The 26,432-nt window shown below is 36.6% G+C and overlaps 1 protein-coding gene across 1 annotated transcript in view; it reads left to right on the top strand.

Annotated features, from left to right (window-relative positions):
* MYRIP (myosin VIIA and Rab interacting protein) overlaps window positions 1–26,432 on the top strand; it is a 443,398-nt gene that overhangs the window by 64,647 nt on the left and 352,319 nt on the right. Inside the window, exon 2 of the mRNA XM_054482420.2 lies at window positions 23,552–23,691. Coding sequence (XP_054338395.1) covers window positions 23,582–23,691 — 110 coding nt within the window. The 5' untranslated portion in view covers window positions 23,552–23,581. The remainder of the gene's footprint in view (window positions 1–23,551; window positions 23,692–26,432) is intronic.

The raw sequence follows: 26,432 nt of genomic DNA, 5'->3' as shown, positions 1-26,432 counted from the left end.
AAGGGCCAATATATGCAATCTACTTTTCCATTGCTGGAACTCACTTGGAATAACTCAGTTTTAAAGCTGCATTTTAAACTTTGTTGATGTTGTATAAAAGATGATAAAAGCTGCATAATTTTCTAAGGAGTAGGTATTCTCAAATTTATTCAGCCATTTCTTCACTGAGAAAAATTCGACTCTGTTTTTATATTTGTTTCCAGTGAAAACAATGCTGATGCTAAGAGGCCTCTCTGGAACCAGACAGCTTGGTTCATTTCATATTACTATCTCCTGCTTCATAAATGTGTTAGCTTCAACAAGTTACTTGGCCTTTTTTTGCTTCTATTTACTCATCTGCAAATAATAATTGCAGCTCCTTAGGTCTGTGACAATTACATGGATCAATACACATAAATATTTAAGCAGTTCTTTACCCATAGAATGCAATAAATGGTAGCACATTTTGTTGTTATTATTTATCCCAGGTGTTCGGAAATTTTCTTTGATATATTTTGATGTCACATTTCATTCATTGTGTTGGAGACTCAGTGGGTCCTTTTAATCTGGAAATTAGCATTTCTCAGTTTGAGGAATTTTTGCATAATTTTAAAAATAATTTATTCTTCTCAATGCTCTCTGTTGTCTCTTTCTATATCTCTTTTAACTTTCTTCTTTTAACTATTTTCTCTTTGTTTTGGGGAAGTTGCCTCAATTTTATCTTCCAAGCTTTCTATTGAATTATTTATTGTCATTAGCTTTTCAACTTCCATGATTTTATTCTTGTTCACTAACTAAATATTTGTTTTTAATTTAGCATCCTGTTTTTTTTCATGGATAAAATCAGTATCTTCTGACATATCTAGATATCATAGGATTTGTTTTAGGTTTTCTTCAACTCTGAGCATTACACCTATTTCTTCTATTATCCTGTTTGTTAGTTTTGTTCTTTGTCTTTCAAGTTGGAGATTTCCTCAAATATCTGATAATCTTGGGCTGTTTACTCATATTTAAGAATAAGCATTGTTCTTTTGGCTTAGGATTGACTTGGCGATGAGGGCTCTTTTTTGGTTCCATATGAACTTTAAAGTAGTTTTTTCCAATTCTGTGAAGAAAGTCATTGGTAGCTTGATGGGGATGGCATTGAATCTATAAATTACCTTGGGCAGTATGGCCATTTTCATGATATTGATTCTTCCTTTCCATGAGCATGGAATGTTCTTCCATTTGTTTGTATCCTCTTTTATTTCATTGAGCAGTGGTTTGTAGTTCTCCTTGAAGAGGTCCTTCACGTCCCTTGTAAGTTGGATTCCTAAGTATTTTATTCTCTTTGAAGCAATTGTGAATGGGAGTTCACTCATGATTTGGCTCTCTGTTTGTCTGTTATTGGAGTATAAGAATGCTTGTGATTTTTGTACATTGATTTTTGTTTCCTGAGACTTTGCTGAAGTTGCTTATCAGCTTAAGGAGATTTTGGGCTGAGACAATGGAGTTTTCTAGATATACAATCATGTCATCTGCAAACAGGGACAATTTGACTTGCTCTTTTCCTAATTGAATACCCTTTATTTCCTTCTCCTGCCTAATTGCCCTGGCCAGAACTTCCAACACTATGCTGAATAGGAGTGGTGAGAGAGGGCATCCCTGTCTTGTGCCAGTTTTCAAAGGGAATGCTTCCAGTGTTTGCCCATTCAGTATGATATTGGCTGTGGGTTTGTCATAAATAGCTCTTATTATTTTGAGATATGTCCCATCAATACCTAATTTATTGAGAGTTTTTAGAATGAAGCGTTGTTGAATTTTGTCAAAGGCCTTTTCTGCATCTATTGAGATAATCATGTGGTTTTTGTCTTTGGTTCTGTTTATATGCTGGATTACATTTATTGATTTGCGTATATTGAACCAGCCTTGCATCCCAGGGATGAAGCCCACTTGATCATGGTGGATAAGCTTTTTGATGTGCTGCTGGATTCGGTTTGCCAGTATTTTATTGAGGATTTTTGCATCAACGTTCATCAAGGATATTGGTCTAAAATTCTCTTTTTTGGTTGTGTCTCTGCCCGGCTTTGGTATCAGGATGATGCTGGCCTCATAAAATGAGTTAGGGAGGATTCCCTCTTTTTCTATTGATTGGAATAGTTTCAGAAGGAATGGTACCAGTTCCTCCTTGTACCTCTGGTAGAATTCGGCTGTGAATCCATCTGGTCCTAGACTCTTTTTGGTTGGTAAGCTATTGATTATTGCCACAATTTCAGATCCTGTTATTGGTCTATTCAGAGATTCAACTTCTTCCTGGTTTAGTCTTGGGAGAGTGTATGTGTTGAGGAATTTATCCATTTCTTCTAGATTTTCTAGTTAATTTGCGTAGAGGTGTTTGTAGTATTCTCTGATGGTGGTTTGTATTTCTGTGGGATTGGTGGTGATATCCCCTTTATCATTTTGTATTGCATCTATTTGATTCTTCTCTCTTTTCTTCTTTATTAGTCTTGCTAGCGGTCTATCAATTTTGTTGATTCTTTCAAAAAACCAGCTCCTGGATTCATTAATTTTTTGAAGCGTTTTTTGTGTCTCTATTTCCTTCAGTTCTGCTCTGATTTTAGTTTTTTCTTGCCTTCTGCTAGCTTTTGAATGTGTTTGCTCTTGCTTTTCTAGTTCTTTTAATTGTGATGTTAGGGTGTCAATTTTAGATCTTTCCTGCTTTCTCTTATGGGCATTTAGTGCTATAAATTTCCCTCTACACACTGCTTTGAATGTGTCCCAGAGATTCTGGTATGTTGTGTCTTTGTTCTCGTTGGTTTCAAAGAACATCTTTATTTCTGCCTTCATTTCGTTATGTACCCCTTCATTTCGTTATGTACCCAGTAGTCATTCAGGAGCAGGTTGTTCAGTTTCCACGTAGTTGAGCGGTTTTGAGTGAGTCTCTTAATCCTGAGTTCTAGTTTGATTGCACTGTAGTCTGAGAGACAGTTTGTTATAATTTCTGTTCTTTTACATTTGCTGAGGAGAGCTTTACTTCCAACTATGTGGTCAATTTTGGAATAGGTGTGGTGTGGTGCTGAAAAAAGTGTATATTCTGTTGATTTGGGGTGGAGAGTTCTGTAGATGTCTATTAGGTCCACTTGGTGCAGAGCTGGGTTCAATTCCTGGGTATCCTTGTTAACTTTCTGTCTCGTTGATCTGTCTAATGTTGACAGTGGGGTGTTAAAGTCTCCCATTATTATTGTGTGAGAGTCTAAGTCTCTTTGTAGGTCACTCAGGATTTGCTTTATGAATCTGGGTGCTCCTGTATTGGATGCATATATATTTAGGATAGTTAGCTCTTCTTGTTGAATTGATCCCTTTACCATTATGTAATGGCCTTGTTTGTCTCTTTTGATCTTTGTTGGTTTAAAGTCTGTTTTATCAGAGACTAGGATTGCAACCCCTGCCTTTTTTAATTTTCCGTTTGCTTGGTAGATCTTTCTCCATCCTTTTATTTTGAGCCTATGTGTGTGTCTCTGCACGTGAGATGGGTTTCCTAAATATAGCACACTGATGGGTCTTGACTCTTTATCCAATTTGCCAGTGTGTGTCTTTTAATTGGAGCATTTAGTCCATTTACATTTAAAGTTAATATTGTTATGTGTGAATTTGATCCTGTCATTAGAGGCATCATGCTACCTGACTTCAAACTATACTACAAGGCTACAGTAACCAAAACAGCATGGTACTGGTACCAAAACAGAGATATAGATCAATGGAACAGAACAGAGCCCTCAGAAATAATGCCACGCATCTACAACTATCTGATCTTTGACAAACCTGAGAAAAGCAATGGGGAAAGGATTCCCTATTTAATAAATGGTGCTGGGAAAACTGGCTAGCCACATGTAGAAAGCTGAAACTGGATCCCTTCCTTACACCTTATACAAAAATTAATTCAAATGGATTAAAGACTTAAATGTTAGACCTAAAACCATAGAAACCCTAGAAGAAAACCTAGGCATTACCATTCAGGACATAGGCATGGGCAAGGACTTCATGTCTAAAACACCAAAAGCAATGGCAACAAAAGCCAAAATTGACAAATGGGATCTAATTAAACTAAAGAGCTTCTGCACAACAAAAGAAACTACCATCAGAGTGAACAGGCAACCTACAAAATGGGAGAAAATTTTCGCAACCTACTCATCTGACAAAGGGCTAATATCTAGAATCTACCATGAACTCCAACAAATTTACAAGAAAAAAACGAAAAACCCATCAAAAAGTGGGCAAAGGATATGAACAGACACTTCTCAAAAGAAGACATTTATGCAGCCAACAGACACATGAAAAAATGCTCATCATCACTGGCCATCAGAGAAATGCAAATCAAAACCACAATGAGATACCATCTCACACCAGTTAGAATGGCAATCATTAAAAAGTCAGGAAACAACAGGTGCTGGAGAGGATGTGGAGAAATAGGAACACTTTTACACTGTGGTGTGACTGTAAACTAGTTCAACCATTGTGGAAGTCAGTGTGGCGATTCCTCAGGGATCTAGAACTAGAAATACCATTTGACCCAGCCATCCCATTACTGGGTATATACCCAAAGGACTATAAATCATGCTGCTATAAAGACACATGCACACGTATGTTTATTGCGGCACTATTCACAATAGCAAAGACTTGGAACCAACCCAAATGTCCAACAATGATAGACTGGATTAAGAAAATGTGGCACATATACACCATGGAATACTATGCAGCCATAAAAAATGATGAGTTCATGTTCTTTGTAGGGACATGGATGAAATTGGAAATCATCATTATCAGTAAACTATCACAAGGACAAAAAACCAAACACCACATGTTCTCACTCATAGATGGGAATTGAACAATGAGAACACATGGACACAGGAAGGGGAACATCACACTCTGGGGACTACTGTGAGGTGGGGGGCGGGGGGAGGGATAGCTTTAGGAGATATACCTAATGCTAAATGACGAGTTAATGGGTGCAGCACACCAACATGGCACATGTATACATATGTAACTAACCTGCACATTGTGCACATGTACTCTAAAACTTAAAGTATAATAATAATAAGAAAAAGAAAAAAAAGAAGCAATAAAATGCTGATTGGAGGCACCTTAACGAGTGGGGAGATTGGGGTTCGCCATAGAATAAAGCAAGCTGTTTCCTTGCTGCTCCCCAGTTGTTAAAATTTCCGGTTAGTAATATCTCCAGGACTTTCATTTAAACGTATCAGTTTTTTCCTCAAAGAAATGTTTTAGTCTGCTGCTCAGGTATAACCTAAATGCCACTATCTTGGGAAACAAGTGTGGACAGTGAGTCAGAGGCCTCAATGTTCTTGATGTCGATTTTTAATGAATCTTCCTCTTTTTAGTGTGACATTACACTGCTCAGCTATGCCTAGTGTCTTTAAATCCAGAGCCTCTCTAGCCCAGTCTCTCCTGAGAGGAAGTTACCTTTCTACTTCACCCTTTATCTTCATTTTTGGAGGATGCTGGTGACTCCTGATATTTTAACCTTTTTAGCTCTTATGGAACAAATAGCCATTATCTTGTTGTATTTCTACTCTGTAAGCTTAGATTTCAGTTTTTTTCACTCTACCAAGTCAGTTTTCCTTCCTACGTACTTCCATCTTTTAAAATTTTGTTGACATTATTCTTCTTCATGTCTTTTTTTCTCGTTTCTTCATCTCTGAGGATTTTTTTAAATGACTTTTGAGGGTTTTTTTCCCATCTTTTTTCAGAGTTTTGAGAGACAGCATAGGAAATGAATGTTTTAATCCAGTACATTTTACTAGAAGTATTTTTGTTAAAATTAATCCTTAGCATTTTATAATATTTAATCTGATTTATGAATATTAAACCTGATACGTGAACATGCTTCCTTTTTTCTTGTTAGCTTTTTTTTTTAGTGAGCTGTAGTATAATGAGTGATGCACTGAAGTCATCCTTTGCAATTTGAAGGCCCATGGGTTTATGATCATGAAAGGTGGAAGTGGTTGGTGTTTTGCATGTTAATTCTTTTCCCTGTGGCCTAGTTTCAGTTTAGATGTTCAGAGCAGATTTGATCCTCTCCAAAATATCCTTCCCTTTTGCAACTCATCAAAGGATATATTAGGCTTGTACGTTGGGCAACTTTGCATGTCCAGCTGGACGCAAATCTTATCACCAGTCTTAAGATAGTTTGCAAAGGTGGGTATCAAAATAGAGATTTAGAACCCATAAATGACATTTAAGATTATTTTAAATATTATTTTAATTTTTCTATTTTTGTCAGAACACAATTATGCATCATTTCTGGCTGACTGATTAATATGATTTTGAGTAATTTTAACTAGGCCCAATTTTCCTTAGTGGCGAAGAGCATGGTCTTTGGAGGCAGTTAAGCTGGATGATCCTTGGGCATGTTATTTACTTTCTCACAGCTTAAATTTTCTTCTTTGTAAAAGAAGGTGAATAATAGTACCTGCTTCCTAATGTTATGAGGAATATATTAGTTAAATATGCAATGTGCTTAAAACAGTGCATGACTTCTAATAAATATGGTATGTTTGCTATTATATACTTTGAATTAGGAATACAGGGTTGGACAATCCAAGGACCATAATCATATAACCCTCCGCATTGCACCTGCCCCCCCTCCCCATTAATATAGCAGAAGAGTATATCTGTAATGGCACATCATACAATTGGGATATCCTTCCACTGAGGACATCTATAAAAGCTGAATAAAATATGAGAGAAAAATAATAAGATACGTCTCTTTAAAGCCGTTATAGAGATAAAAAGATACTGAAGAGTCATTGGGCCAGAGCCCATTATGGGGCACAACAGTCCAAGAAGGTGAGAACAGCATTTGAGGCCAGTTTTTTCCTCAACTGCACTTTGAAGAAACAGCACTTTTGACAGTTCCTTGGAGATAGGGAGATAGGAATTAGAGGCCTGGCAAGGGGAGGGATCCTATTGACAAACCCTCACTTTGGGTTGAAATCTCAAAAAGTCTTACCTATTAAGTAAGAGTGAACTGGATGTGGAAGGCCTGTGCAGGAACTGCAGCTTAGCTTCAAATTGTCCCAATCCTGAAATTGCTAATGCATGCAAGCTTGCTGGTACCGTCAGCACCTGACGGAAACAAACGTACATCCTCTCTAGAGGAAAATAACTGTACAAGTGTAGATGAGAAGAAATAAACATAAAGCAACAGAAGAAATGGAAAACATAACAGACCTACAGAGTCCCCAGATACTGAGTTATCAGACACAGATTTAAAAATAACCATATGTTACTACATTTAAGGAGATAAAGGAAAAGATTAGGAATTTAGGCAGAAAAACCAGTACCACTAAAAAATAATAAAGCAGAAAATTTATCGTATAATAAACCTGCACATCTACCCACTGAATCTAAAAGTTGAAATTATATAAAAAAAGAAAATTTAGAATTGAAAAATGCAAAAAAACTTAAATATGTGTTTAATGGCAGATTTAATATACATGAAGAGAAAATAAATAAAAAAAGAATTTCTTATCTAGGTCAGAAAAATATCCAGAATGACATATGAGAAAACAAAAGGATATAAAACCAGAAGAGAGAATATCTGACCTGAACAATACAGTAAGAAGGTACAACTAATGTGTGTGATTGGAGCCACAGGAAGAAAAACAGGTTCAAAAAGAGGTATTATTCGAAGAGAAGGTACCTCAGAATTTTCCAAAGCTGATGAAAGTTTATGAAATCTACAGATTGAAGATGCTCTCTCTATAAACTCTCTACAAATCAGGACAAAAATATAAGACAAATTCTAGTCACATTATATTAAAACTGAAAATCAAAGCAGAATCCTTAAAGGCAACCAGAGAACAAAAGGCAGACAATGGATTGTAGCTGATATCTTACTAGAAACCAGTAGAATATCTGGAAGACCATGGAATACTATCCTAAAGTGCTAAAAGGAAACGGCATCTACTTAGAATTTCAGAACAAGCAAAACCACCCTTAAGAAATGAGAGGGAGAGATCACAATTCAGACAAGATGGCATGGACTTGTCCCTCCCCGCTTCTCCCTGCTGCTTAAAGTTATAAACCCAAGAAAGAAAACACAATTGTGATGGTTAATGTTTTGTGTTAGGTTGGCTGGGCCACAGTGCTCAGATATGTGGCTGAACATTATTTTGGATATTCTATGAGGGTGATTTTTGGAGAAGATTAACATTTAATGGTTGGACTTTAAGTAAAGCAGGTTACCCTCCACAATGTGGATGGGCCCCCATCCAGTTAGTTGAGGGCCTTAATATAAAACACTGACCTCACACAAGAAGTTCTGCCAGATGACTGCTTTTGAACTCAAACTACAAGGTGTATGTATATAATAGAAACAAATATTTTGTTTCTCCCGTTTTATCCAAATGATAACATACTATACCTACTTTTCTGCATCTTGCTTTTTGTACTTAACCCTTTAAATATGTAAGTTCTTGAAGAACTTTCCATATTCACTCATAAATAATTTTTCCTCCTTTTTTTCCTTAACAGCTACATATTTTTCCATTGTATGGCTTACAGTCATTATTTTATTTTTTTTGCATGAATGTAAGTGCATTGTCTTTGTAGGATAAATTCCTAGAGGTAGAACCACTAAAAATCAAAGAAAATCAATCTCAATCAATGTCTCTCTCTCTCTCTCCCCCTCCCTCTCTCCCCCCACCCCCCTCTCCCTCCCTATCATATTGATATTGACAAATTGCCCTCTATAGAGGTGGTATAAATTTACATTCCTAACAGCAAGATATGAAAGTGACTATTTCCTCACAGACTTACCAGCACAATATGATACAAGCTTTTCAATCTTTTCAAAGCCAATGGGTTAAATAACAAAAAGTCTTTAAGTCTGCACTTATCTTTTTATATATTTGATAGATTTATGAGCCATTTATGGTTCTTTTTGTGAACTCTATTTCCTTTACTGTTTTTCTCTTTGTCTATTTTTATATGAGTTTTTGCTGTTTTTAAAAAAACTCCAGTTGTTGAAATTTTTATATTAGGGGAAATCATTCTTTTGTCTTTGATATGAAAAGACAATTTTTTCTTCATTTGACTTTGCTTATAATGTTGTTTATTATGCAGACATTTAAAATTTATGTTGAATTTATTCAGTGTTTTTAATGTCTTCTGAATTTTATATCATATTGAGAAAGGCATTTCCTACTCTGAAATTATAAAAGAATCATCTCATGTTTTCTTTTATTACCTTTATGGTTTCATTTTTTAGTCTTTGACACTATAACCATGCCTTACAATCCACACCAGGACAATTCCAAAACTGAATCAATAACTTAAAGATTGTTTCTATAGTTGTAAAATATCTAAAATTTTTTTAAAAAATCAGTTTTCCTTGAGACTCATTGTTCTCTACTCCTCCCAGATAATCTCAAATTTTTCTATTTTTGTTTATTTATTTCATCGTTTATTTGTTTCATCTCTCCATTTCCTTCTTGAAGGGGTTCTCTTCTACTTTTCCTCCATATCTAAAATATTCTTCCAACCTTTTAAACTCTTTTTTTTCTCCATTTTCCTTTGGCTCCTTTCCTCTTGTCTCTTCATCCGCTGTTGCCACTATGTTTCTTACTTTGTTTTAGTAATTTCTCACTTCCCGTGCATGCCTTTTGGCATAATTTTTGCAATGGTTATTATGTTTCCCCACAACTTCCCCAAATCCTACCACGTCATATTTTATCATTTTTTGATATTTCCCCTATTTCTTCATTCATGGATGTCATTTATCATTAAGTTTTTAATTTCTTAAAAAATATTTGGTCACTCTTTCCAGTGCTCCAGTAAGTCTTATAATGAGAGATCTTCTCCTGTTATTTTACTTTTGTGCTTATTTTTTAAAAACTTAATATTTTTGTATGGTTTCTGAGTTCTTATTTATTACTTATTATCAAAAGAGTTTAATTTTATCATGAATAGCTATCTATGGAAAGTTCATGGGGTAGGGGGTGTGGTCCAGGCTAGCTGATTTTTTTTTTTTTTTTTTTTTTTTTTTTTTTTTTTAATATTTGGTCAGCAACTTTATTTCACCAAAGCCAGTGGAGAAAGGAGTATTTTTTGTTTTGATTTTTTATTTGAGGGCTGGGGAGTAGTGAAAAGGAAGACTGCTTATAGTAAATATGCCTTCTCTGTGTATGATTCCTTGTATAATTGTTGCTATTTCTTTTTGGGAAACAAACAAACTGGGTTTATTTGAGCCAGCTGATCAATGCTTCCTCTTTCAAACAAGTGTTGGCACCTCAGGTGGTGTCCCTTGCCTTGAAGAAGAGTAGTTTTGCTGGTGTTTGCTGATGTCTGCAGCTTCAGGAAGCTCTCTCTGCAGCCTTTTATCTCCTCTTCCTCCCACTCCACTTCTTCTGTTTTAGATGACTTTCCACGTATATTTGGTCTCTGTCATTTTTTATTGTCTCCTGGTTTAGCTGAAATGAATTTTACATTTTTGTTTCTCATTTTCCCAGTTGCTTTTTAAAAAATTTTCAATATAAGGGAGAAATACTGACTTTTACCCTGCTAAGTTCAAACAAGAAATCAGCCTGTTTTTTTTTAAGCTGCCTAAAGGTAATGCATATTTATTTTTAAATGTCAGATAGTATAAAGAAAACTTTCATAATCTTCTCTTGCCTTATTCTAAACACAAATATAGGCTTCACTGTATATATAAAGTTTGTGATATTCATATTGCTCAGATTTTGTTTTCTTTTAACTATGTATAATGAGCATCCCCTCTGTATTGGTGAAAATTGATCTAATTCTTTATATCTGCGTGATATTCCAGGGAATAGGTGTACCACATTTAATGTAATCATTCTCTATTGAAGATTTTCAGATTATTTCCAGGTATTTGCAACTATAAAAAGTGGGGTAGTAAACATTGATTACACATTCCTTTACACTCATGTGCTTTGTTTTTCTAAGCTCACTTTCCAAAATTAGTGTTGCCGGATCAATGGTATTTAATTTAAATACATTACAGTCTACTTTTTGAAAAGTTGCATCAGTTCATCTCTCTACTGAATGAAGGAGCTAATTTCCTCACATCTTTGCTACCTTTGGAATTACCAATATTATTGCATTTTACTAGTTCAGGGTGGAAATATGTTATGCCATCAATAGGTTAACACGAAGAATAAAAATATATCTTTTTAATATCCTTTGTCAATTTTTAATTGTGATCTTCTTGTTATTTTGTAGAGATTCTTTTAAATTTTAGGACTACAAACCATTTTTCTTATGTTACACATACCTTTTCTGTTTTTTTTCTTTTGACTTTATTTATAATGACTTTGACTTTGTTGTCTTTATGATATCTTTAGTTATAGTACTTCAAATTTTTATATAGACAAATACATCTCTCTTTGCAGTTATGGATTTTCCGTCTTCCTCTAGAAAGCTTCTACCCTAAAGTTATAAAAAGTTAATAAAATAATTCTATTTTTATTATTTTTAAAAATTTATATCTTTAATCTGCTTTATATGTGAAGAGAGATCATCATCCTGTCTCTAGGAGTAATGACAATAGGGTGAGGATTTAGAATGTAAAGTAACTGGGTACATTCTTGCCTAGCCCAAGTGAAAACTGGTGAGAACCTGAAATCAGGAGAGGTTGTGGGATGGAGATGAGTAGTGATGGCATACTGAAACAATAGAGGTGGAATTTAAGAATTGAAGGCTGACTTCCTGTGTGTGGTTGAGTGAAAGGAAGGAAAGTAAGGTCATCTTGGATACTGGATGGCGGCAGTTGGTACTCACTAAGGCAGGGGCCTTAGGGGTTAAGCACATATGGGTTCGGTGTGGACTAAGTTGGGGACTGAGAAGATAATCTTACATAAGTGCATTGCTAGAAATTTAGATTTTCTATTAATCTATGTAAGTTATGTAAATTAAATTTGGCCTAACTCTTGCCTGGTGAGCAGACAGACTGTTTCAGAGTGTGAATTTTTTTCTATTAAGTTAAAGAAGTGCATTGTATCATGATCCGAAAGTTGAATAATCAAATGTGAAGAATGATCATTTGACTAGCCTTAAAAGTAAGTTTTAAGTTGTAAAATTAATATAATGATATTATAGAGAACTTGGAAAATATAAGAAAAGCCACTCATGAATGACTGCTCTTAAGCATCCACCACTTCATAATAACCTACTTCCTGCTTTGGTTTTTGGAATGGAGGGCATAGATAACTTTCTGTAGCACTTGCAATAAAATGCTTCTCACATAATGTCTCATGGGTGCTCAGATAAATAAATGTGGTCAGCATGCTGCTTTTCTTTTTGTCACCTGGCAAAACTTTAAAGGGACACATCCCCTTTGTGTTTTAAGAGGTTCTTGCAAGCCAAGTATGGTAAGAGTTTGTTTTGGTTCCTATCTCAGCTGATGTTATCGAACTTGACCAAGTGGGTTGTATGGCCTTACAAATAAAACCCAAAACTCTTTTATAGATGGTTTTATGTCTTCCAGATTTTGTAAATTGTGCAGTTTACATAAGGCCTGAGGCTGAACTATATGTTTTTATTTTTTGGCCTTTTCAGATTGGAAGGATTTACCCACCTTTGCATTAATTACACTGAGATCTGCAATTATCCTGTGCTCACCTCCAGGTTTTTTGAAAGTTTTCCAAGTCTTTAAATATAATTTTCTTTTTGATTCTTGAAGCATAATAGGAACCTGAGTAATTGTTAGTTTGTTCACCAATTGATGCTAATGGAGTAGCCATTAAGCATTATTTCAAGTCCTTTATATAAAATGGAAATTTTTAGTAGCTGGTATTGTACCACCTCTTGTTTTATGGTCTCTGCAGCTATAAATTAATGTGAAATCAATTATAATTCAATAGGGACCAGTTTTCAGGCTGTTTCCTATAACATGATAATAACATTTATTTTCATTAAGAAAGCAATCCATGTTCATTGTGAGAAAAATTGGAAAATATAAGTAAACAAGAACAATCAATTACTAAAAATTATAAGAAATCCTATTGCCCAGAGATTAGCACTGTGAACATTTGGCATGATTAGTTAATTATTTTCAATGGAAATCACACACACACACACACACACACACACACACACGCACACATACATTTTTTAGAAAAAAAATTGAGGCAATTTAATATAGTTTTTTAATCTATAATTTTTATTTATAAATATGCTTTGAACATTTTTATGTCAATGCTGTATCCACTTCATAGCAGTGTGGTATTCTATCTTAGAGCTATATAATAGCAAATTTAATCAATGTTTTATCATTAGACATTTTAGTAACTTGAACAATTTTGCTATTGTAAATAACACTAAAATGAATATCATCATATATATCCTTGATAATTTTTATTTATTCAAATAATGTTTATTTTAAAAGGAAGAGAAAATATGTGCAAAAGCAAATTTTTAAAAATTGCATCATATAAAATTTTATCACTCAAAGATTACTGTTGGTAATTTTTTTGTGATTTTCTTTCAGTATATTTCTATGTTATTTATTTATACAAGATTGTACTATTCATACTATTTTACTTCTTATTGAGCCATGACATGCATGTAAATGCATAAATCATAAGCATATAGTTAAATTAATTTTCACAAATTGAACACATCAATGTAACCAGCACCCAGATCAAGAAATGTCACCACTTCCCAAGCCTGGCCCCATCTAGCCACTGCCTTCCAAAGGGTAACCACTACCCTGCTTCTAACATTCTAAACTAGTTTTGCCTGATTTTGAACTTTATACAATTGGGATCATCCATCTAACTTACTTTGCTCAATACAATATACCTATACCATTATATGTTATTGAAGTTTGTCTGTGTTTATTGCTGCGTAGTATTCCCGTGGGTGAATATACCATAGTTTGTTTTTCTGTTGATGGAAACTTGCATAGACAGGTTCATTTGGATCTGTTTTAATAGTGTTGCTGTATACTTTCTTGTATTGTATTATTTTGGTAAACTATGTGCTGTATTTTTCCTCTGACTTTTTACCTTAATATGTCATAAATGCCTTTCTTTTAAATACATTTTATTGACATAAAATATTGTATTGTGTGATTGTACCACAACTTAACCCGTCCTACTTTTGGACTTTCAGTTTATTTACAGTATTTTTCTGTAATAGACAACACTGAGATGAACATCCTGGTACATAAGTCTTTGCACATTTTTTCAATTTCTAGAAGAAGATTCTTATGCAGATTGAAATGGCTGGCTCAGTATTTAAGGATGTTTGATAATTACTGCCAGATTGCCATCTAAACATTTATACTTACTTACAGCCCCTCTGCTAATGTATATAAGTACCTGTGTTCCCAGAATCTTATTAAATGAAAAATTGCGACTTAGTATAATTAGCAGCATTTGGTTATTAATGATATGTGATATTTTATTAAACTATGTGTTGGACATAGATGGTAAATTGCTTTTTCTCTTGAACTTTTGTCATTTTATCTTTTAGACAGTTCTATATTTTTCTTGTATTTTATGAGGGTGCTTAATATATTAGGATATTATCTTCCCTGGTTTTCCCTAGATTTTTGCTTGCATTTTTTTTTCTTTTTTTTTTTGAGGCGGAGTCCATTCTGTCGCCCAGGCTGGAGTGCAGTGGCACGATCTCGGCTCACTGCAACCTTCGCCTCCTGGGTTCAAGCGATTCTCCTGCCTAAGCATCCTGAGTAGCTGGGACTACAGGTGCCTGCCACCACACTTGGCTAATTTTTTTATATTTATTAGAGATGGGGTTTCACCATATTGGCCAGGCTGGTCTTGAACTCCTGACCTCAAGTGATCCACCCACCTTGGCCTCCCAAAGTTCTGGGATTACAAGTGTGAGCCACCGTGCCCGGCCAATTGTTGCTTGCCTTTTAATTTTATCCATTTTTATTATTATTATTATACTTTAAGTTTCAGAGTACATGTGCACAATGTGCAGGTTAGTTACATATGTATACATGTGCCATGCTGGTGTGCTGCACCCATTAACTCGTCATTTAGCATTAGGTATATCTCCTAATGCTATCCCTCCCCCCTCCCCCCACCCCAAAACAGTCCCCAGAGTATGATGTTCCCCTTCCTGTGTCCATGTGTTCTCATTGTTCAATTCCCATCTATGAGTGAGAACATGCGGTATTTGGTTTTTTGTCCTTGCGATAGTTTACTGAGAATGATGATTTCCAATTTCATCCATGTCCCTACAAAGGACATGCACTCATCATTTTTTATGGCTGCATAGTATTCCATGGTGTATATATGCCACATTTTCTTAACCCAGTCTATCATTGTTGGACATTTGGGTTGGTTCCAAGTCTCTGCTATTGTGAATAGTGCCGCAGTAAACATATGTGTGCATGAGTCTTTATACCAGCATGATTTATAGTCCTTTGGGTATATACCCAGTAATGGGATGGCTGGGTCAAATGATATTTCTAGTTCTAGATCCCTGAGGAATCGTCACACTGACTTCCACAAGGGTTGAACTAGTTTACAGTCCCACCAACAGTGTAAAAGTGTTCCTATTTCTCCACATCCTCTCCAGCACCTGTTGTTTCCTGACTTTTTAATGATTGCCATTCTAACTGGTGTGAGATGGTATCTCATTGTGGTTTTGATTTGCATTTCTCTGATGGCCAGTGAAGATGAGCATTTTTTCATGTGTCTTTCGGCTGCATAAATGTCTTCTTTTGAGAAGTGTCTGTTCATATCCTTCGCCCACTTTTTGATGGGGTTGTTTGTTTTTTTCTTGTAAATTTGTAGGAGTTCATTGTAGATTATGGATATTAGCCCTTTGTCAGATGAGTAGGTTGCAAAAATTTTCTCCCATTTTGTAGGTTGCCTGTTCACTCTGATGGTAGTTTCTTTTGCTGTGCAGAAGCTCTTTAGTTTAATTAGATCCCATTTGTCAATTTTGGCTTTTGTTGCCATTGCTTTTGGTGTTTTAGACATGAAGTCCTTGCCCATGCCTATGTCCTGAATGGTAATGCCTAGGTTTTCTTCTAGGGTTTCTATGGTTTTAGGTCTAACGTTTAAGTCTTTAATCCATCTTGAATTAATTTTTGTATAAGGTGTAAGGAAGGGATCCAGTTTCAGCTTTCTACATATGGCTAGCCAGTTTTCCCAGCACTATTTATTAAATAGGGAATCCTTTCCCCATTACTTGTTTTTCTCAGGTTTGTCAAAGATCAGATAGTTGTAGATACGCGGCATTATTTCTGAGGGCTCTGTTCTGTTCCATTGATCTATATCTCTGTTTTGGTACCAGTACCATGCTGTTTTGGTTACTGTAGCCTTGTAGTATAGTTTGAAGTCAGGTAGCGTGATGCCTCCAGCTTTGTTCTTTTGGCTTAGGATTGACTTGGCGATGAGGGCTCTTTTTTGGTTCCATATGAACTTTAAAGTAGTTTTTTCCAATTCTGTGAAGAAAGTCATTGGTAGCTTGATGGGGATGCCATTGAATCTATAAATTACCTTGGGCAGTATGGCCATTTTCATGATATTGATTCTTCCTTTCCATGAGCATGGAATGTTCTTCCATTTGTTTGTATCCTCTTTTATTTCATTGAGCAGTGGTTTGTAGTTCTCCTTGAAGAGGTCCTTCACATCCCTTGTAAGTTGGATTCCTAGGTATTTTATTCTCTTTGAAGCAATTATGAAAGGGAGTTCATTCATGATTTGGCTCTCTGTTTGTCTATTATTGGTGTATAGGAATGATTGTGATTTTTGTACATTGATTTTGTATCCTGAGACTTTGCTGAAGTTACTTATCAGCTTAAGGAGATTTTGGGCTGAGACAATGGGGTTTTCTAGATATACAATCATGTCATCTGCAAACAGGGACAATTTGACTTGCTCTTTTCCTAATTGAATACCCTTTATTTCCTTCTCCTGCCTAATTGCCCTGGCCAGAACTTCCAACACTATGCTGAATAGGAGTGGTGAGAGAGGGCATCCCTGTCTTGTGCCAGTTTTCAAAGGGAATGCTTCCAGTTTTTGCCCATTCAATATGATATTGGCTGTGGGTTTGTCATAGATAGCTCTTATTATTTTGAGATACATCCCATCAATACCTAATTTATTGAGAATTTTTAGCATGAAGGTTGTTGAATTTTGTCAAAGGCCTTTTCTGCATCTATTGAGATAACCATGTGGTTTTTGTCTTTGGTTCTGTTTATATGCTGGATTACATTTATTGATTTGCATATATTGAACCAGCCTTGCATCCCAGGGATGAAGCCCACTTGATCATGGTGGATAAGCTTCTTGAAGTGCTGCTGGATTTGGTTTGCCAGTATTTTATTGAGGATTTTTGCATCAGTGTTCATCAAGGATATTGGTCTAAAATTCTCTTTTTTTGTTGTGTCTCTGCCCGTCTTTGTTATTAGGATGGTGCTGGCCTCATAAAATGAGTTAGGGAGGATTCCCTCTTTTTCTATTGATTGGAATATTTTCAGAAGGAATGGTACCAGTTCCTCCTTGTACCTCTGGTAGAATTCGGCTATGAATCCATCTGGTCCTGGACTCGTTTTGATTGGTAAGCTATTGATTATTGCCACAGTTTCAGGCCTCTGGAGCCAAGATGGCCGAATAGGAACAGCTCCGGTCTGCAGCTCCCAGTGTGAGCGACGCAGAAGATGGGAGATTTCTGCATTTCCATCTGAGGTACAGGATTCATCTCACTAGGTGGTGCCAGACAGTGGGCGCAGGACAGTGGGTGCAGCCCACCGTGTGTGAGCGGAAGCAGGACGAGGCATTGCCTCACTCGGGAAGCGCAAGGAGTCAGGGAGTTCTCTTTCCTAGTCAAAGAAAGGGGTGACAGATGGCACCTGGAAAATCGGCTCACTCCCACCCCAATACTGCGCTTTTCCAACGGGCTTAAAAATCGGTGCACCAGGCGATTATATCTCGCACCTGGCTCGGAGGGTCCTAAGCCCATGGAGTCTCGCTGATTGCTGGCAGGGCAGTTGGAGATCAAACTGCAAGGTGGCAGCGAGGGTGGGGGAGGGGTGCCCGCTATTGCCCAGGCTTGCGTAGGTAAACAAAGCAGCAGGGAAGCTGGAACTGGATGGAGCCCACCACAGCTCAATGAGGCCTGCCTGCCTCTGTAGGCTCCACCTCTGGGGGCAGGGCACAGACAAACAAAAAGACAGCAGTAACCTCTGCAGACTTAAATGTCCCTGTTTGACAGCTTTGAAGAGAGCAGTGGTTCTCCCAGCATGCAGCTGGAGATCTGAGAATGGGCAGACTGCCTCCTCAAGTGGGTCCCTGACCCCTGACCCCCGAGCAGCCTAACTGGGAGGCACCCCCCAGTAGGGGCAGACTGACACCTCACACAGCCGGGTACTCCTCTGAGACAAAACGTCCAGAGGAAGGATCAGACAGCAGCATTCACGGTTCATGAAAATCCGCTGTTCTGCAGCCACTGCTGTTGGTACCCAGGCAAACAGGGTCTGGAGTGGACCTCTAGCAAATCATTTGGATTTTTACTTCTACCTTAGTAAAATGATTTTAAAGTTCACCTGGGGACATAAATGGGCAATGTCAAAAAGTCAACCAGTTTTGAAAAATAAAAATGATGAGAGATGATTTGCAATACTAGGTTTTAAAGTATGTTCCTGACCTGAGATCAGCTACCAAGTCACCAGCTTAGAACAGGTCAGGCCAGAAAGTCCTGAGAAAAACTCGTGCGTGTGTGTGTGTGTGTGTGTGTGCGTGTGTGCACGCACACACATATACATGCCTATCTATCTCATCCATGGATCATCTAAGTCAGATAGATTGGTCAATGAATGGTGTTAGGACAGTTGGCCAACCACAGCCAGCTCTGTGAGAATTCTAAGGAGCGTGTGTTAGTGACTTAGAGAAACTAAAGTGATAAATGGAAACAAAAAACAAAATGGAAAATGTATTTCAGTAATAAAAGGATATTTGGTGCTATTCTCAGGCAGGAGAGAAATAGAACACCAAGACTAACATCTACTCACTGAATATCAAATATGAAATTGGCAGGACAGAGGCTCTGACATTTTGCATAAGTTGAGTGGCACACTTGGTCCAATCAGCTGTGCTCCATTGGTGTGACCCTGTCTGCTCTGGGCCCACTCCTGTGCATAGGTCAGGGGTGAATTTCAGAGATGGGCCAGTTCTTGGTAGGGTGACACCCTTGAAGGTGAAAGAATGAAGATCAGTGAGCCATACAGCCCAAGCACCACTTGCTGCAAAGAACGGTCACAGTGAAAGCACATCTCTCATTATTAGTGTTGTTGCTTTTGTCCTTTGCAGGCCAAGTTCATTTTATCCCCCTTGCCTTAAATGTGAGAGTCTTAACATTTAGGTTTCTCTATAGTTGTAAGAAATTTCTTTTCAGTTCTAACCCAAACCACCATGGTCAAAGTGCAAAGCCCCAGCAATAATTACCCTTTATCACTCTTAGGACTTTATAGTTTTATTTTTCTCTTTATATTAGGTGCATTATCACACAGACAAAAATGTACTGTGGTTTTTTGAAAATCCCATTTAAGCATTTGTCCTTGACCCTTCTAGGTACTTTAATAGAATGTCACTTATGTACACATTGACCTTTTATAATGAATCTTCCATTATGTACTAAGTATTCTTGTAATTTCTCTTTGTTTTTGCTTTTTTTTCATTTGCAAGGGTTGTATTAACCAGTACCTGTAGACATCTGTGTCCTTCCTCATGTTAGTTATTTTAGCCAGGAATAACATAGACAATTCTGCCTTTGTTTTGGTCTCCTAGCTTTAAAGTTTCATCCATCATCACCTTCTTCTAAAGCTCATCTAACTCTGTTGCTTCTTATGATAATTAAATTTGAAAAATAGCTAAATCAATTCAGTAATTATGTTGGAATAGCTACTGGAGTTTGTCGTCATTGCTTTGACTTAGTGTAGAGTTTACCAGATAGTCATTTCTTTGGATGTGAAAAGGTAGATGTTATCAAAGAAAGAGGTTTCTGCAGACATATATGTTTGAGAAACACAGAGTTAAGCAAAAGCAAACTGATTCTGATAGACTTCTTAGAAGCTCCGATAAGCTAATATGTCTTGTGTAAGCCCCATGAAGGCAATACAATTAGAAGCATTTCTCATATTTATTTCACCTCAGAGTCCCTTTCTCAAACTGCTTGTGGGAACAATAACCTGAGAAACACACTTTAGGGAAATGGTGATATAATTAAATGTTGACATATTAATTTTCTCATTAGTAAATTTAAAAACATATCCTCTCTGTTGTCATGTTGGTTGGCTATAAACCAGAGAACTCAAGGGTTAGGGGCACGGGTCTGGAAGTCAGGAGCACCTGAACTGGCTATGTGTCTTTGCTTCTCTCTCCTGGGACTGATTGCATTTTCTCATCCTTAAATGAGATTGTCATACCTATGTGACCTCTTATTCATGGACACGAGCCTTCTCCACTCTAGGATGCTATTTCATTTGTTGCACAGGGACTCTGATTGTGTTTGTTGTAGAAAAAGGAAGAAGCTTTTACCAATTTAAAGAAAGTTTTCTCAGTCTCTGACTTGTCCATTTCGAGCTATTTTATTTATTTCTTTACAAAAACAAGTCCTGATCTTTTTTTTTTTTTTTAGGTTTGATATGATCAAAGCTGTCACTTCAGTCTTTCACTAACTGGGCTTCTTAGAATCTCATTTAGAATTCTCAGAAACCAAAAGCCAGTGAAATAAAGTCAAAGGAACAGAAATGTCACCTTCCAGGAAACTCCAAAATGCCATTAACGCCTTTAATGAGGCTTTTTAAAGGAAGAATCAGTCTGCATTTTCAGTGGGCCCTCTAGTCTGTTTCTTTTTGCTCATCAGGAAGCTAGAAGATGGCAGCCCATGAGCTTCTTCCCTTGCCTTTGCAGTCTATGGGTAGGATGTTACTTCTAATTGACTTAATTGAAACCTAGTGCAAGTACATTAGGTTTCTTCCTGCCCTCAACCCTAACATCACTTGGGCAAAGTGGACTGACAATTTATTTTTGAGAAATAGCATTAATGGAGTGAAAAATAAAATTTTTTTAAAAAATAGTTGGAATTCCTGTTGTGATTTGTTGGTTAAATCTTGAGATTGTTCGCATTACGCAGTCATAAGGTTTTAAATCATCTAGCAAAAGATTTCTGGGGATTGAGCTGTTCCTTTCTCTATGTTTACTACCATTATTTGGAAATGAAAAGGGCAGATAACCTTCTTTTAAATAGCAACCATGCTTGGGGTCTCCTATTCTTAATCATTACATGCTAGAAAAAGGAGGCAGGGAACTCTGGACATCAGATTTTAAAACCTGAGGTTTTAAAACTAGAAAGCATTTACATGATATTAAGGCAGGGACTCTGAGTCAGACCAAGACACAGTCAAATCCCGGGTTGCCATCGTCTTAGACGATATAATTGGCCTGTTTTCTCATTTGTAAATGGTGGTGGTAGTGACTGTCAATAGGATTTTATGGGAATGTATAAATTTACATATACATTTATAAATGTAGTTTATATGTATGTATAAAGTAGAGTATCTGGAACGTAGTAGATATCCAGTCAAATAGTGATCTATTATAATCATTATTATTTTTATTGTAAATAATAAGCATATTCATTGAGCAATGCTTCAAGTATTTGCTTTAGTTATGATTTTTTATAGATTATATTATTTTTATTTAGTTTTAGGTTTTTTTTTTGCTTATGAAAGATACCTTAAGGATAATAGTATGCATGACTTCAACCTTTTAATAACAAGATGAAGCAGTAGCAGCAATTCTGTGTCTCTCTAATGAGATGGAATATTACTGATAGCTCTGAAGCCCCTATGTGATTATTCCCAATGAAATCCTCTCTCCTCTCCTTAGAAGTACCACATTCTACTTTGGTTTTACCACACTTATTCCTAGACAATAATTTTTTGACATTCTATGTTTTTGACCCTTATGATCTAAAAAAAAAAAATCATACTTGTATGCATGCTGTACATGTATTCTGCACATGTGGTGTGCTTCTGTGTCTCAACATTATGTTAAGATTTATCCCTGTTGATGAATGTACCTATTGTATGTTGTTTGCCACTGTGGTAGAATATTCTATTGTATAAAACAAATATGCCCTATTTTTTAAATCATTCCTCCTATTTATGGATGTTTAGTGTTTTTCCAGTTTTATTTATTTATTTTTTTGCTATTTTGAATGTGACTATTGTTACTATTCTTCTGTTAGGTTAACTACGTGAAATTGCCATTTTTATAGGTCAATGATCCAAACTAAAAATTTCATATGATTCAACCCAGTTGATGTCTGGTGTGTATTTTTAAGATTATATCTGAAGCATATACCTAAGTGTGGCAGAAATACTGATTTATAGAGTATAAAATTTTCAACTTTTAAAATAAAACCTGATTGTATTACAAAAAGATTATACCAATGTATACCCCCAAATGAAAACTGTCATTGTCCCACTTCCCACCAACATTTGATATAAATTTTTATTTTGGTGGATGTGAAATATAGTTTTAATTTGAAGTTCTGTAATTACCATTGAAATTAAGCATTATTCCATATGCTTATTTGCCATTTCTATTTTTTGAGAAGGAGTCTCACTTTGTCACCCAGGCTGGAGTGCACTGGCGCGATCTCAGCTCACTGCAACCTCTGCCTCCCGGGTTCAAACGATTCTCCTGCTTCAGCCTCCCAAGTAGCTGGGACTACAGGCACCCCTCACCATGCCCAGCCAATTTTCGGATTTGTAGTAGAGACAGGGTTTCACCATGTTGGCCAGGCTGGTCTTCAACTCCTGATGTCAGGTGATCTGCCCACTTCGGCCTCCCAAAGTGCTGGGATTACAGGCTTGAGCCACTGCACCCAGCCAACAATTATTTTTAAAAATAGAGTTTCCCATAATTTTTAGGTATGTGCTGCTTAGAGGTGTTTCCCTACAATATCATCTTTGCTGCTGCTGAGAAAATGGCAAAATAAGATTATTTATGTTTTTATCCTTTTGAAGAAGATAACTTATTGATTTTTAGTTTGTATTTCATAGTCATATGGTTAAAACTTTAAGGGATATATTATACATAGGATTTTTTTAAGTATTAGAATTTTTTTTATAAATTAACATTTTTATTTTTATAAAATAATTATTTTGTTTGTATTATTTTATTTTGCAGTTACATATAATACTTAACATTTGGAACTTCAAAGCACAAAAGTTTAGAACTTTTAGATATTGCCTTTTGGCATTTTGCAGAAATCCATACTAAGTCTTATGTATGGTTCATTTTGTAATGAAGAATTTTTTTTTCTTAATTTAAGAATTGGGATATGAAACTGGCAGATGACCCGTTATTTTCTCTTTTTCTCTGTGGCCTTGTTGAGGTCATTTGTAAATATTTGCTGAGTCTGAGTCCAGAGAAAGATACTACCTTACAGAAACACTTACATATAAACACTATATTTAACTCTATTTTAATAACAAAATAGGTTGATTTTGTCCATGTAGAGCTTTTATCTTGCTTGTATCATTTTGGTTTCCCAGATCTTGTTTCATCATCTGTGTTGAATAACCATGGGGAGGAAGCTGGACCTGTCTGGTTTGACTGATGATGAAACAGAGCATGTTCTTCAGGTGGTTCAAAGAGACTTCAATCTTCGCAAAAAAGAAGAAGAACGACTAAGGTGAGATGCCTGTTTTGCTCAGCAGGGTACAGCAAACCACATGTGGACAATCGAAACAGGTTTCCTGAGGGTATTCCCTCCTGCTAGCCCTGAGTTTGGACACACACTTATGTTTGTCAGAAGAATGTCCTGTCCTTTGTAGAAAGGTTTGCCAGTTTCAGAAATGTCAGTTCAGAAATGTGTTGCTCACAGTCCCAATCAGGGTTTTGTTGGGACTTCTGACCCTGTATGTCATTATTAGCTATAGAATGAGTGGAGCTTGTGGTGAACACGCTGCCTTGAGCTTCCTCTTGGCCTTAGTTTTTTGTTGGCAAGTCTTATTGAAGGATAACCAAAGTGTTAAGTGAACAGTTCTTGTGAGAATGAGTCTCATGCATGTACAATGTTCTGTTTAAACTCTAGCTACTGTGGCACAGGAAAAGAGCTTTGAAGATAAGATACAAAGAAACTGACCACCAGGCTGGGATGGGATCACCTGGCTTAGCACCACTTCCCTCATTTTATAGAAGAGGAAACTGAAGCCTAAAGAGGTAGTCTCCTGACTCCTCTGCAGTTGATATTTCCCCATGAAAGGCTCTTGGAAATACTATGGCAGGTCAGTTCCAGCTATGCCTACGTTGGAAGAAGTCAGAGCGATAGAAATGAGGTCATGTATTAGGCCTAATGTATTGAAACTGATGGTAGGTCAGTATTAGTCTCCCTCATCTATAAAACCTATTATTCCTTGGGATTCCGTGGGTTTATTCACAGCACCATCTTCTTCCTTAGACACTAAGCAAAAACCTGTTTTGCTCACTTTGATTATCCAACAGCTAGAACAGTGCCTAGCACAGTTTTTAAAAATCAATTAATTATTCATAGATTTCTTTCATCAAACAAGTATATATTTAATATATACTATATGTGAGACCAAAAAATGGTGGAAATAAAGATGATTATACTAAGGTGCTTATAGCCTAGCAAGGGAGATAACATTGCCAAGAAGTATAAAGTCTGAGGTACTCCAAGGTAGAAGGAAAACAATCCCTTTTTGGTGGTAGGAAAGATTTACCAGTTTTAAGCTGAGTGAGAAAGGGCATGAGTAGAGCTTTGGCATAATCCTGAATTTCCGTATTTACATATGGAATATAAAAGAGAACAAAGTCAAGGATGTCCCCAAGGTTTTTTGGCATAGGAAACTGGAAGAATGAAGTTGTCATTCACTGAATATGAAGACAGGAGCAGGGTATTTGGTAGCCAGGTAAAGTTGAGAGCTCTGTCTCAGGCATCTTCAATTTGAGATGAATATTGGACATCCAAAGGAGATGCCAACTTGGCATTTATGTATTTGCAACTAGGAATCAAGTGGGAGGTCCAACTTGGAAGTTAAAATGTAATGGAAAAGGTCACCAGAACAACAGGAGAGTAGATGGAGCAGGGAAACTAGTACAGTTTCTTGGCAGCGCTAAGACCAACTTGAAGTTTGTGGTCACTATTTTACATTGAGACCAGTTTCTACATGGTAGTGTTTTCCCTGTATCTTTCAGCCTCTTTCCTCTACTGGACCATTGGAAAGAACCATGTCTTGATCAGTTTTGTGCCCCAATCTCTGGGCACAGGGCCTGGCACACAGTGGGTGTGCCCTAAAGCTCTGTGGAATGGATGGATACATGTAAATTGATTGTCAATCCATATGACTAACTTCATGTGTGGTTTGAAGAATCCACCTTAATATTTCCTTTAAATCATAAAGACCATCTGTGTGTCACGCTTTGTCTCCTGGAAACTCACATATGGATAAGCCAAGACCTTGTTTAATGTCCTTTTCTGACTGTGGAGACTTGCCTTAGCTCCACTGCAGAGTCAGGTGCCAATGCATGTGGAAGAGCAGTTTTAGGACTTGGTTTGAGGAGGAAAATTTTAAAGAAAGAGCAGCTCTCACTGTAGTAGACCCAACAGAATAGGCACCATCTTTCTCATGAGGACAGGTAGTCTTAGTGGACAGCAGTCAGTAGCCTACTGTAATTCTGTGAAAATGCATGGTCATGGGAACCTGCTTGTAATGGAGAAAATGATGCTTGAAATCACCAGTGGCCAAAGAGGAATGACTGCTTGCCGTGGCAGCTCTTGTGGCACTGGAACTGGAGATTTTTTTGCTGAAGACAGTTGTTACTATTGTCTCCTGCCCATGACGAGTGACATGCCTCGATAGGTACCTAGCAAACTGAGGTGACACTCTGAATGATTCCAGCAAAGAATATTACTATCGAATAAAAAGAGATTATGACACTGCAAAACCACTGAAATTGCCAAACCTTTGCCTCACTTTTTTATATTGCTTGAATTTTGGGTATGTGAAAGAATCTAGGAGGTAGTATTATTGAACTGAACTTTGAAAGTATTTTAGAATTATAGAAAGTATTTTCCTTTAATGAATGTATAACTCATAACAGACGACTTTTAAATTTTACAATCTTGAATTAGTTTCCTTTTCCCCCGACCAGCTGTTCTTTATTTACCTAGTTTCTCTGGCTAGGTTTTGTGAGGGTAGGTCTTGAGTGTAGTAGAGCTTATCCAGTGTTTATAATGATCTGTTCTTCAGTGCACATTAAGTGTAATAGTAAATAGGAGGTAGAAGTGTGAATTAAGTGTCCTCAGAACACATCATGGTAATGTAAAGAGGGATAATGGGGATGAAGAATTCATGGAAAGAGAACTAAAATGTATAAAGCAGTCAGCGTGAACTGGCACTGCCCTGGGTA

The sequence above is a fragment of the Pongo pygmaeus genome, chromosome 2 (assembly GCF_028885625.2).
Source record: "Pongo pygmaeus isolate AG05252 chromosome 2, NHGRI_mPonPyg2-v2.0_pri, whole genome shotgun sequence".
NCBI lineage: Eukaryota > Metazoa > Chordata > Mammalia > Primates > Hominidae > Pongo > Pongo pygmaeus.
The sequence above is the reverse complement of the archived record's forward strand: the minus strand, read 5'-3'. Positions and strand labels throughout refer to the sequence as shown.